Consider the following 13,840-nt stretch of genomic DNA (forward strand, 5'->3'; position numbering starts at 1 on the left):
TTAAGTGGATGGCGCTCAACGTGCGAACAAAACCATGCCTGACCCTGCTTCCACGGCGCTCTTATTTCCACCGCACTGACAGAAAGTGCTGCTTGCAAGGCCCTCGTCCTGCTGCACACACGTAGCTCCACGCACACCGACTCACCAGCACAGGGCAGGGGGCAGGACGGTGCTGCACACATTGAGCATTCGGTGTTAGGGGAACGATGATTATAAAGGAAAGGCGCTGCTCTTTCCCTGGTATCTGCCAAAGGTACCTCAAAGCCTGTTAGCTGAACACTCTGCTGCCTTCCCTGAGGCTCAGTTGAGTTCTTGCTTGTGGAGCAGTGAAGGGGTCTCAGGTAAGCACCTCCAGTGGCTGCAGGGCAGCAACATGGGTTTGGTTTTCTCTGCTCTCTTGAACAAGATACTTCCTTCCCTCTTACACCTCAGAAGTTACTGCCAATGGTTTGAGTCCCTTAATTAAGTAAATTAATTACAATGATTTATTTTAGCTGCTACCTTTAAACTCCTAATTAATCTTAACAAAATGATTAATGCAAACGTGTGTATAAATCACTTTGAAATCTGATGAAAGAATGCCAAGTTCCCAGGTTGGGCCAGACAGCTGACAGGCCGCACTCCGGGAAAGTATCTCCTAACTATATTGCTCAGCCCTTTTCTGCTAGAGCAGCTGGTCCTTCACTGCTTTCAGTATCATTGGACTACCAAGACTTGTTTTAATTTCATCCAGAAATTATTTGGCTGTGAATTACTTGCATTTCAACTTATCATCTCTAAATAAATATTTTATTGTAGGAGGACAAAAGGAGAGGAAAATAATTGTCTCAAATCCTTCCTCTTGATATTTGTTCCGTATGCACAAGGAAAGAGCATGCAAATGGTAGTATTTCCCAACACAGTACTTTACATTCTTTGAGAGCAAGTTCTCCCTGCTGTGAGCAGCAGGTGTACTGAGCAAGCAGCATAGAAAGCAGCAGCCCAGTGTTATCTCATAAGAAATGTTGTGCAATCTCAGTGTCACTTGAAGAACCTCATTTCCACTGATGTGACACGCCCACCCCATGTAAAAAGAGATCAAACAAATATTTAATTTCATCTGAGTCATTGCTTTTCAAGCCACAAAACATGTATCTAAGGGATATTTGTTTAAATCTCTTTGTCTAAACTGATGAAAGAAAGCAGAATTCAGTAGTAAACTTTAGAGCAAGAAGGATGCACTCTCAGTTCTCAGAAATGTGCATCCTCATCATCCTCTGTGGCATCAGGAAGGCAGAGGACAGAGGAGGAAGAGCACAGTGGATGTAGCATCCATCAGAGCTGCCTCTTGTGTGAGCAGCCTGCTGGGGCTGCGCTCATGAATCAGTTGTGCTGCATCACATCCCAGGGACGTGACACCGGGAGCGAGACTGAAAACATCTTTGCAGATAGGACTGGGACATGGTGAAGTGTCAGGTAACAGGATGACGCTAAAATGTGTTGGACGACAAGTGACTGGAGAAAGACAAATTCATTGATGAGGAACGACTTAAGAGAGTGTCCCTGAACATGGCCAAATGTCCACGAGGCTTTTTGCCTCAAAGTGAAATTGTGGAAGCACACACTTTGGGTTAGTGATCTTTTCTGTCTATGTTTCAAATAATAAAGAGTCAAAATGATTTTAGAAAGACTTATTCCAAACTTAAAATACAGAAAAACTTTTATTCTGAAAACTGCTGAAATGGGATTTTGAACGTTTTGCAGTCAAGTTTGGGTTAGTTTTTACAAAGAAAATTGCCAAAAACTAAGTTTTGTTTTTTTTTTTTTAAAAAAAAAAACACTTTTTTTTTTTTTTTTTTTCCCTAAACAATGCTTTCTAAATTTTTTAAAAATCTACAATAAACTTCACCTGGTAACTGTAGAAGGTGACTTTTTTCTCTGTATACTTTACAATTTATAATGTCTTACATGATGTTTCATATCTATCTATCTATACATCTTTTTTCTCATAGAAAGTATTCATATTTTCTGGAACTTTTCGGAAGAATTTGGATCCTTATGGGCAATGGAATGATGAAGAAATATGGAAAGTCGCAGAAGAGGTAAAACCATTCAGTGTTGTTTGTGTCCCTCTGGTGAGGTGCTTACAACAGAGTACAGTGTAGGTCAAACGACTGGCGTATCTCAACAAAGTGCTGAGAAAAGATAATGCCAGGCTATAAACCGTGTTTCCTTATTGCTTAATAAGAAAAAAGTTGCCTTTGTCAGAGTTAAAAAAAAATAAAATAAACTTCCGCACAGCACAGCCTGAGTTATTCGTGCAGTGATTTAGCATAGGTGAGGTTTTATGTACAACTCTGCTGGCTGACCCTGAGAGAAAAAGCATGGAGAAAAATGAGACAGTGAAAAATCCTGTAATTTTTTTGTCATTTTAATGCTTTGCCAAACATATGACATTTCTATAAAGTATGTTTCAACTGAGAAGTGTAAAGATGACTAGCAAACATCTTAGAGGCCAGAAAAAAGTGGGGAATTTCTGTGGCCCGTCCTAGATGTAAGACCAGTATTATTGCAATGGGAAATATTTATACTCGGCTTAGAAAAAACCTTTCATCAAAAGATTTTCCAGTTATTGCAATGCTTGGGCCAACTTAGAGCTAGCTGAGAAGGAGCTCTCTCTGACATTGCATTCAGGCTTACGTACAATCTGTGTCACAGGCAACTGCCTCCTTCACGGAGAATAAGAATCAGAGACTATTAGATTTTCTGAACCTGAAGGGTTTCTTTCTTCTAATTTAATTTTATGTTGAGGTTTTAGCAATGTTTTTGTTTTCAAATTGCTCACGATTAGGAACCTGATTAGGAAATTTTTACAGTTCTGTTTCCATCCAGAGATAAAACACCACACATTATGGTTGTAAGATGCCACCTATTGGCTCTGATAGGGTTTAATAAACGGCATGGGTGTATACCGTGCCCAAAGAAAAGGCTGCTGAAAGTTAAGGGAGGGGAAGTGCTGCAGCCTAGAAAGCAGGTGTCTCTTTCCAAGTTACAGATGACCTATTTAATACAGACTCAGAAATGAATTGGTGCCATTTTCCTTGTTCATAGCAAGTCTCAAGTATCATTAAATGCTTACAAGTGTGGGAGTTAACCTGAGAGTTTCCTCGTTTCCCATCCAGGAGGTTAACTCTGTCTCTGCTCTCAGTCCAAGGCTTATATAATTTCTTTCCTGTCTTTGGAAAAGGGGAAAATGGACACTGTCTATGCATAATTTACTGTTAAATAAAAACATCACTACATTTTTGGTTAAATGAAGTGACAGGAGCTTTTCAGCCAGTCCTAGCAGAGACAAGGGAGCACTCAGCATTGTGCTTCTCTGATTCCTGAGGCTGGGGGGGGGGAAGTTGAATGTCGATTAACATTCCCTCTCTTGAAAAAGACGAGTTCTGCTGCTTTTTAACGTGGTTTTCAGTGTGTGTGTGTTTTTAAAGAGTGAAACTGTATTTGTAACAGTGTGAAAAAAATTGTTTTCAAGTGTTTATCACTAGGGAGTTTGGCAAATCTGTATGTGATACGGAGTTTTTCAGTTAATAGACAAGAGAGTGCAAAGCAAATAGAAGAGAAAAAGAGCTGTAATACTTTTTAGTAGGAGTGATTTGATTGTTTACAAAGTTCATGCTCTTGAAATTTGGCTCGCTAGAGGCAATGAGTCAGTGTAACTTCAGGAGCGTGGCACAGAAAGAAAGCTGACTTCCAGCTTAGTCCGGATCCACAGTGGCTGCTGAGGATTTAGACAGTGCTGCTGAGGTCAGCAGCAGCTTTTGATGGTCCCTGCAATCAGCTGCAGAGAGCAAGGTGTAGTCTGGACAAATGTCAGATGTTTCATTTGTCATTGCCCCAATATTTCAACACCTGAATCTGTCAGACTTTGGGGGCTAAATTGTGCTCTTGCAGGCAGCAGGCCAGACCCGAGAGGTACAGAGAGAGATCTCATGCAGTTTTAAGAAGAAAGCAACTTTTCCAGCTGAAAACCTGTTGCAGAATTTCATTAAAGGGCAGCATTTATGTTAGGAGGAGGGAAGGACAATGCAGCAGCCTTGATTTGCTTATAAATAAAAGCATGAACTCTTCAAAAATACAACACACATACCCATGCACCACAGTTTTGTATGGTTTTCACATAAAAAGGAAACACAAAGGATTTTTTTTTTTCCCCTGGAATGAAAATGAATTGCAGATCAGTAATATTTCAAAAATTCAAGGCGGGGCTCTTCACAATCCACTAGGGTTGCATTGCAGTTCTATAATGTATTCTGGAGCAATGCAACTCACATATGTTTTCTGGTTCCCATATTTTACAACCATTTCTCTGTAAATGCCAAGGAGTGTGGCCAGTTTGGACACATGGAAGATGCAAAGCTTTAGGGTGAGCACAACGCACTTCCCAATGTGAGCTCTGGAAGAAACAACCAGAAAACACCTCCTGTGCCAGGTTTCAGTTTCTGGTACGAGTGAAGCAGCTTCCCATCCTATGCACCCCTCTAAAGATTTTGCCATTGGTGTCTTCAGTCTGAGCAAAATGCACAGGACCTTTGAGAGATCAAAAGGAGCAGATGGAAATGCTCTCAGAGCCATAGAGACAACCGCCATGGTGGCCTGGGTTATTTTCTCTGTTGATGTAATGTAGCATGTGAATTTTGCTTGTTTCTTTTTGCCCTCCTAGTAACCAAAGAGGCCTGGTTTCCTTTCAAAAATCTCTCTCCTTAACATTACCAATGACGCACATCACTTCTGGATAAAAAGTTTAAAATACATCGCTTTCCCTCGCCTTTTAACTCAGAGGGTTTTGGTCAAAATGCCAAAAGTCATTGTATGTGACAAACAAACAGGGCATTAACTCTCAGCTTCCCAACATAAGTCCTAGCATGTTGCATGTCTCAAATATTTCAGTGCTTTTAATACCATCCAGTTACTAGCTTGTAGTCTTCGTAGGACAGATACCTGTTTTTTCTCAATTTATATCTTCTGTTTACTGTCAGAAGTGAAGGGCAAGGAAATTAAAGGCACTGGTCATCATACCCACGGTGAGCAGTAACTGTACCTCACTGACTTTTCCTTTTTCTCTCCGGCAGGTTGGGCTGAAGTCTGTAATTGAGCAATTTCCAGGCCAGTTGGATTTTGTTCTTGTGGATGGTGGCTGTGTCCTCAGCCACGGGCACAAACAGTTAATGTGCCTTGCCCGGTCAGTCCTCAGTAAAGCTAAAATCTTGCTGCTTGATGAACCGAGTGCTCACCTAGATCCTGTGTATGTATCATTTCTTCTCTTACGAAAGAAAACCAGTCAGGCAGCACCCCCTAAAGAGACCTTTTGTAACTTCTCTAGTCTGGTACTAAATCTGATTTCAGCTTCAGGAACAGACCCTGGTGAAAAGGGAGGTGTAAAATGTGTGACCTCAGAGGGTGCCTATGGGGAAGAACACAGTCCAAGGCTGTTTCCGTCAGGGCAGCAATTCATTCCCAGTCTGCTGGCAGTAGTTCAGCTGTGCTAGCTGCCCTGCTTTGACCTGAGGATGTGAAGTAGGGGGTGGGATGTGCAGCCACATACACCGTACCCATCTGCGTCACGCTGAAGTGTCTGTGGGGAAAGGCTGAACAGGTCACTGGCCACGCTCAGTGCCGCTGCACCCCTGCATGCCTGCGGGGGTGCATGCTTTGTGCTGCAAGCCAGCCTGCACAAACAGTGCACTAACAGACAGCCCAACATCCTGCTGCCCAATGTAAGCTGGTAGGACCCGACGTGGCCTCAGAGGAACTCTGTGAGGCCATAAAGCCAGACAGCATCAAAAACAGGATTTGAAAACCTTGGGTGTTCCTCCACCTCTGCTCAGTGCTGTAGCATGCTATTCCTTGCTGTTCTATTACCATCACAATGCAAGGTAAGCGCTGAAACTGCAGGATGTTGGGTGCTGCAAACATTAACAGAGGGGAAGAGACTCTGTCCCCCAGAGCTTACATCAGACTGGGATTTCATAGTGAGTGAATTCAGCACTCCAAGCTGATTTACCTCCAGCTCAGACAGCAAGAATGTAAATTAGGCTGGAAGAATGCGTGTTGTGTAGTGTATTTAGAGGTACATTTTAGTAATTCTGCATGGAGGCTCAGAGAAGTTTAGTTACAGCCTTGATGTTATAGCTGATGGGTGCTTTCACAGCAGGAGTGCAGTGTGCCGAGACACTGCAGAGCTGTACTTACGTGCTGGTGTACACGCACGTCGGCTTTACACCATGCAGCTAGATGACTAAATAGCGTGAATAAAGTTACAGATGGTGTGGGCATGTGCACTGCAGTCTGAACACCAATGATTATTTGCCTTTCAGAACTTCCCAAGTGATTAGAAAAACTCTGAAGCATGCATTTGCAGACTGCACTGTGATACTCTCTGAGCACAGGCTGGAAGCGATACTGGAGTGCCAGCGGTTTCTGGTGAGCATTTCTCCTAACCTGGGGACAGTTATTTCATTACGTTTGATAAATGCACAACATGTGCTGAGCGGAATTGATGGCAGTGGCTGTAGTGATGAAGTCTGCTGCTCCGAGCTCGCAGTGGGCATCATCCATCAGCTGAGCAACCTTGTCACCTGTGTGAGAGCAACACGCTCCTGTCTGCTCTTCCCCAGGGGCTGTCATAGCCATCTATGTCCAGACGAGCTGGGTCACAGCCTGGAAGAGTTGGATTCTCCCTTTCAACCACTACAGGCTAGCTGGTTGCTGATCCTGGTGCTCTGCACTGGCAAATGGCTCAGGGACTCAACAGCAGAAGCACAACCGGCTGCACTTGTTCTTGGGTGATAGGAGGGTACAGAGGAAAGAGGGCTTTCTTGAGAAAATAGCTGATGGTCAGAGTCTTTGATTTCTTTCATAAAGCCACTCGAATATTCCTTTCTTGTTTAACCAAGGTGGCAAAGCATTAAGGTCTTAGAGTATTTCCTTTGTTATATAAAAATGCTTAGCAAAGGAAATAAAATGCAACTTACACAATTGTTCTTAAAAACGACATTCCTTTCTCTGTAGTTTGTTTACTCCTCCACGTGAGAGGATCTTCATTCCGTTAGCAGACAGAAACACCTTCTTCCAAGTAATATTTCATCGGGTGCACTTGCACAGCAGGAGGCACACGGCCTGGAGCTGGAGTGGGCTGGTTACTGAGCAGGTTGTACGCGCTTTTGGGCGCCCTGCTCTGTCCGGGCACTCAGCCTCAGCCTTTGCCAATACCCAGAGCCCTTGCCAGGCATGGCTGTGCTGCAGCTGGTGTCGGGAGGTTTCCCATCTTCCAAACAGCCTAAGCAGAGCTGCTAAAAAACACCTGCCAACAAGGAGCTCCTCATCCCACCTGTGCTGGCAGTGCCATGCCAGCAAGGGAAGCTGACTTTTCTCCTGTCATTTACCTTCTGGCAGTGCAGGCTGGCACAGCCTCGCAGGGCAAACCTGTTGTCCCTCCAAGCAGAGGAGAGCTGTCTTTTCCTTGTTGGTTGGGAAGAAAGCAGAGCAGGCTTTCTGGCACCTCGCTGGCAGACGTCTCCCTCTCCTTGTGAGATAACTCTGTTGTAACAGTCCTGCAGTTAACGCTTCCATAACTGCATCACCTCAGCAGTGCTAGGGAAATACCACAGTACCTGGGGACTCTGCAAAGTTATTTCTGCATTAAAAATTGAGTCTTCAGGAGAAAGCAACAAGCCCAATGGCATACTGTAACTTGAGCAGTTGGCACCTTTTCCACATATTGAGTTTTTAATGGCTGTAATCAGAAATTTCAAACCATAAACTAGACTTATCCTCGTATAAGAAGCTCTCTGTCATGTCTCTCCCCTGCTCTGTTACCTGTGTTAGCTGGACTCTGTGAGCACTGGCATTACCCACCTAATAGAGGGAAATGTTTCTTCAGGTAATCGAGGACAACAAAATGAAGCAATATGAATCGATTCAGAAGCTGCTGAATGAAAAGAGCTCCTTCAGGCAAGCCATCAGCCATGCTGATCGCCTTAAGCTGCTCCCGATACACCGCAGGAACTCCAGCAAGCACAAGCCTAGACCCAAAATCACCGCCTTGCAGGAGGAGACAGAGGAAGAAGTGCAGGAGACGAGGCTGTGAGATGTGGGGCAGGCACCCCTCTTTCTGGAGCAAGCTCTCAGCAGTGCCCTGTGGCGACAGGACCGGCACTTCTGAACTTGTAGGACTGCACACAAATGTACCCTTGCAGGAGGCATTCACTGCAGTGACTGCATGTGCATTTGGGAATGGCGTCCCCTCCGTGTGCAAGTTCTCATGTTCCTTGAAGACATGCCACTTTTAATGGTAAAACCAGACTTCCTTTCACAAGCTGCTCTAATTCGGTACAAACTGGGTGGCACGCAGAAGTGACATGCTTAGCCCAACGTAATTATTTCAGAAAACTTTTAGAAATGTTCTTGCTGGGGTGAGAGGTCCAGGCAGTGGGCAGAATGTTAGAAAAATAATCAAACCTGGGTGGAAAATGTGAAAATCAAAATGTAAAAGGTTTCTTTGGATTCACTTCCTGCGAACAAATTAAGAGACGCTATCAGCCACACGCACAGCATACTTCCTCCTCTTTGTTCTTCACGCGGCAGAGGCAGTTCCTACCTAGCAGAAAAGGCCAAATGCCCTTTCATAGCAGCGCACTGCTCCGTGATAACGAAGGAAGAGAGGATATTGACTGGCAAGCCTGTCACCATCTGCCATGTCTCCACAGTTACAGGAGAACTGCGATTTCCTCAGAAAACCTGGGAGGCTCGGCCCAAGCCTGCACACACCCGCAGGCTGACAGCAGCGCATGCCAAAGGACAGGACTCCTAGCAGAGGAACTCTTAACAGTCTGCACATGTAGGTCTGGCACCTTTATTTCTTACTGTGGCCTAAAAAAAATAAAAATAAAGGAGAATCCTCTCTGAAGTAGACTTTAATAATGAAATCAGTTTTTATACTCTTCTGGTTTGCAGTTTTGTGATGAAACTGAACTTTCTCTAGGATATTTTATTTATTTTAATATTGTTGCAAACATTTATTAAGAAAATGATGTATTTTCAAAGTGATTATGTACTATAAAGAAAAATATATTTGTACAAAAAGTTTTATATTTGGTTTGCATTCTTTTGTTTTTTTGCCACCGGTCTTCAATGTCACATTACACTATCAAGAACAAGGGTTACAAGAACTCCGAGTTAGGCCGGGCCCTGCCCCATGCTGTCTTTGTGCACTAGTGGTACAGACCTACCTCTGTTATTATTTTTATTTTCTTTAACTGGAAAAAATAAACACATGCGGAGCCACCCACAGGGCCTTTCCCTGTGGGAGCCCACCCAGAGCTGCTGGGAGGCGGCCGGGTGCCAGGGGTTGCAGCTGGGCCCCGGCCCCACTCCTCAGCGGCCCTGCCCAGTCCCTGCCCGGCCTGTGTGGTGCTCTGGGGCCCTGGAAGGAAATGGTGTCCCCTGAGCTTCTGGAGAGGGTCACGGTGGAAGGAAATGGTGTCCCCTGAGCTTCTGGAGGGGGTCACGGTGGAAGGAAATGGTGTCCCCTGAGCACTTGGAGAGGGTCACAGCACTGCCAGCCCCACGCGTTGCGTTTCCTCTTCACCATTAAGACCCAACACAGAACTACTGCAGGTGTTGACAAAACTCCAGCCCCAGGGCTGGAAATCAGGGCTGAACTCTGGTTTAACCAGATCTACCATGATTTGCTCCATTTATGAACCACTCAGCTCCTATGGAACTATTCTCTTCTTGATTATTTTTTTTTTCCCATGCCCTTGTCCCACTGCCAGTTTAGCTTTCATGGCCAAACAAAGCCAACAGCGTGCTGAGGCAGCATGGCTTTTGCCACCCAGGCTCCGTCCCTGCTCCCCACTTCCCATTTACCCTCTCGCTGGGCATCACCAGCTCCCAGCAGCAGCCCCCAGGGTCACACAGGTCTCTTCTAGGGTTAGGGAGAAAGGCAAATACAGCAGAGGAGACACATGTGGATGCTGCTGATACATTTCAGAGACGATGCTTTGAGTGAGTGAAATAAACCACCAGCTGCCTGCCCCCAGCCCCTTAGGGTGCTGCAACACATCCCAGCCACCCAGCTGCCGGCCCCTCTGCCATCAGGTCCTAGCTACCACCACCGCACCCCACTTCCCAAAGCTCCCTGGCAAGATGCTGCAGAAGTTGTTCTCTCCCTGCCCTCCAAAGGAGGTCCAAAAATTCTGCTCCAGCCACCATGCTCAGGCTGGGGCAGGAGGTAGCTTAGTGCCAGCCTCCCTAGGAGCTGCATGCACTGTTCATGGTGTAAAATAGAGCACAGTAGAAGGACAGAAAGGAGAATATAACCCAACATAGTGGAAGGAAAGAATGAACAACAATGACCTTCATAAGCACAGGCTGAATGTTATTTAAGAGGATTTTTCTTCTAGTATGTGCTTTACTCCATATACATTTAATAAAACAAACACCCCTCCCAAAGCACTTTGTAACTGACAGCACACACCTACACTATCAAAGGGGTGTGTGTCTGCGCACATATGTAATAAATGCCAAGGAGCGTGCTGACTCTAGTACTACAGTACTTCTTTTACAGCCTGCTATGAAGAAGTCAAAAAAGACTAAAAGAGTGAAATTACCCCGCGAAAGATCCGTAGCCCTCCTTACGCACAGAGGAGAAGGGAAAAGGGCAGCCAAACTGCTCGCTCAGCACCAAGAACCTCTTAGGACAGCAAGGGCCACCCAAAGTTAGCCTAAACAAACTCGGATGTACACATCGACGCGTCTTCATAAATCTTACATACAAAATGACTACACAAAGCAGCTTGATCATCATCATGAGCAGAAACTGCTTGCTGGGCTCAAAGTAGTCTGCTGCTCCAAAAACCAGTTCTGCTTTCACAGTTGCTTAAGTGGTGCCTTACCAGGTTTATCATTTTATGCATGAAATATCCTATTTCCAGAATCTGTCTGTAAGCTCCACCTCTCCTATTCGCACAAACCTTGCATCCCTCTGCCTGTCCCACCAGCAACAGAGCTGCCCAATGCCCCATTCCCACCTTCCTGGGCTTTGGGGGACCACACCGCACTCCTTTGGCTCCCTGAAATGTGGCAGTTCTGGGAACCTTGGGAACCACTTCTGATTACTTCTGAATTGGTGCTTAATGCTAGAGGTCAGTTCAGAACTTTAAAATTTGTTGCATTTTATTTACTTACTACATCTAGAAAATAATCTTGAAATATTTTTCTCCTTTTTCTGTCACAAGCTTGGAGTTTTAGCTCTACCATGACTCGGCTATGATTTGTTTGGCACTGGGGAGAAAAAAAAAAAAGCCATGTAGGACTGTGGGTACAGTTATTCATTAATGGACAGTTAACTGCTGCTTAAAAATCTTGTAAAGCTAGCAACATACAATACATTAACACATTTCCTTTATAAACCATCATATTCCTCACCAAACAATTTCCTGTTCTTAGGATAAACAATACAACTTCTAATTTTATTCACTAGGATTCACTTAAATCTTGAAACACAATCCTTGTAAATGCAACTTGAGGTCTTCAAGAGATGCCTTAACTTTCTTGCCTCACTTTCTCTTCTTTCACAACACATTCTTTCTCATTGTGATCAGTTTTATTTATTTATTTATTTTTATTTATTTATTTACTCTCCCCAAACCTTTCTAACACATTCTATAAAAATAAATGCCAGTTTACCTCTGATACACTCAGGGCCCTGCAATCACCACCGCTGTCTCTGTGACCAACTTGTGGGCTGGGGGCAACACATCCCTGTGCAGCAGGGCAAGGAGCATGCCCCAGCAGGAGCCATGGGCTGCTTGTGCTCAGCTTTCTTCTAAACCTGATGAGCAGCACATGGAACTGGGGACTGCAACCCTTTGAGCTGGTATTAGCTACACCTGGACTGCTGCTGTGCTGAGAAAGCAATCCCTTTACACCAGGCTTTCTTATGTCTCTCCTAGCTATAATTTGAACATCACCTACATCACTTTAGCCCATTTTTAACCCAAAAAGTGGCCACTCATCCCTTCTCCAGACTGGCTCCATCCACAGGCATCTTTCACCAGCTATTCTGCTTCTCCTGTTTTACTGGAAAGCTGCAGAGTCTTGATGTTTTTGCAAATCACTTGGCCTATGTTATCAGAAGAAACAAGACTCAGAAATTTAGGCCCTGTAATTTTTCTCGTTTTGATGAATGTGGATGCCTTTGTTGAATGATGGGACAGGTTCTTCCATTTTGGAGCTCATGCTCAGTAAATAACTGATGCAAATATTATCTGATTATCTTCTAAGCAACATATTCCATATTCTTTGTTAAGAAATAAAGTCACAGGAGATATGCTGAAAGCTTTTGTTTTCAGGGCTGATGAAGTGGAGAGTTGGAAAGTTCAGGACTCACCATGGTCATTGGTGGATGAGAACAGAGCCACGTAGGAGTGTAGTGTGGTCAGGGGCTGGAGAAGCTCACCCAGTGGTCTGTAGAGCAGATGGAACCTTAGAAACTTCCCCGAGTTCTGTTCTCCATCTAGGGGGTATCCCCACCTACCTCACCTCATGTAAAGATGGGGAAAAGGGTAACAGATGGAAGTGGAGTGTAGCATGGAGTAGTGTGGTTCACCACAGGTAGCACGCTTAGAAGGACCTCTATGCCTAAGACACAAGAAGGCATGGAGATGAAAGATTTTGCCTTTTATGAACCCCAAATAAGAGTTGTTATTACAAGCGACATATGAGATGTGCTGTTTGCAGCATCACAGGAAGAAACTGAAGAGACACTGATGCCTGTAACTCATGAACAGAGCCTTGCCTTGCGTCTGTACCACCTATCCCAATAATAAAGCACTGGAGAGGCCGATACGGCCTAGTGAGAGCTTAGCAGTTTGGAAAGAAGACTGAATTAGCAGATCTGCAATATACCATGTGATTAAAGACGTATGAAAATCACAGACTGCGGTGAACTGACAGACAAACAGAATGATAGCAGGCAGAAGTCAACCAGGTAAAAGATGCAGATGGAGAGGGATTAGGACAGCAGGCTGGAAAGAAAGGATAATGAGAGGATTTACAGGCAATGCTAAATTTAGCAACAGAGACTTCCAAACAATGAGCAGATGATCAAAGCTACCCAGTCTTCCACAGATTTTCATTCAAAGTACAGCACAGAAGACTTTTGACTCTCACAGACAATAGACAGTCTGAAAACATATCTAAAACCAGGCTTTAGGACACTGTGCCTAAGATGGTCTCACACAGAAACACACTGCTAACTTTTCATCTAAATGGGGCTTGCCATTTCTAATGTGTATCTTTAAGGTAGAACAAATCTAGCTCTTTTTTTTTTTTTTTTTTTTTTTTTTCCTTATAGATCTTAAAAATATATACATGTACCACTATTACAAATCTTGATATTGCAGCTTGTGTGGTAACTACAGCACATAAAGGATGCTAACTTCTAAGAGCAGCTTCTCTGACCTACAGCCCTTCACAGCTGACTCATTCTACTGTAAAATCAACTGTAGAAGCAGCATCCCATTTTTCAGCACCAAAATTACTACCAAAAACCAGCCTCTACAGCAATTACCCTTATTCAGTTGTATATAACTAGTACTATTGCACAAAGTATTGAAGTGCTAATAAAACAGTGGTTACTGAAAATCATAATGCTTTCTAGCCATACCGTAAGGGAAACAATTATAGAAATAAACTTCTAATACAGCGTATCTATAGAGGTAACACAAACATACAAACTAAGAGACAAAGATAGACACTATGCAGTACAAAAATTTTATTGACATGAGTTTGG

At 44.0% G+C, this 13,840-nt stretch overlaps 1 protein-coding gene across 1 annotated transcript in view; it reads left to right on the forward strand.

The window, feature by feature from the left end:
* Positions 1-9,043, forward strand: part of CFTR (CF transmembrane conductance regulator) — an 85,937-nt gene extending 76,894 nt beyond the window's left edge. Inside the window, exons 23-26 of the mRNA XM_084296550.1 lie at positions 1,992-2,081; positions 5,115-5,287; positions 6,360-6,465; positions 7,925-9,043. Of these exons, the coding sequence (XP_084152676.1) occupies positions 1,992-2,081; positions 5,115-5,287; positions 6,360-6,465; positions 7,925-8,131 (576 nt within the window). The 3' untranslated portion in view covers positions 8,132-9,043. The remainder of the gene's footprint in view (positions 1-1,991; positions 2,082-5,114; positions 5,288-6,359; positions 6,466-7,924) is intronic.
* Positions 9,044-13,840: the final 4,797 nt, after the last annotated feature.

Source organism: Netta rufina (genome assembly GCF_964035555.1).
Source record: "Netta rufina genome assembly, chromosome: 1".
NCBI lineage: Eukaryota > Metazoa > Chordata > Aves > Anseriformes > Anatidae > Netta > Netta rufina.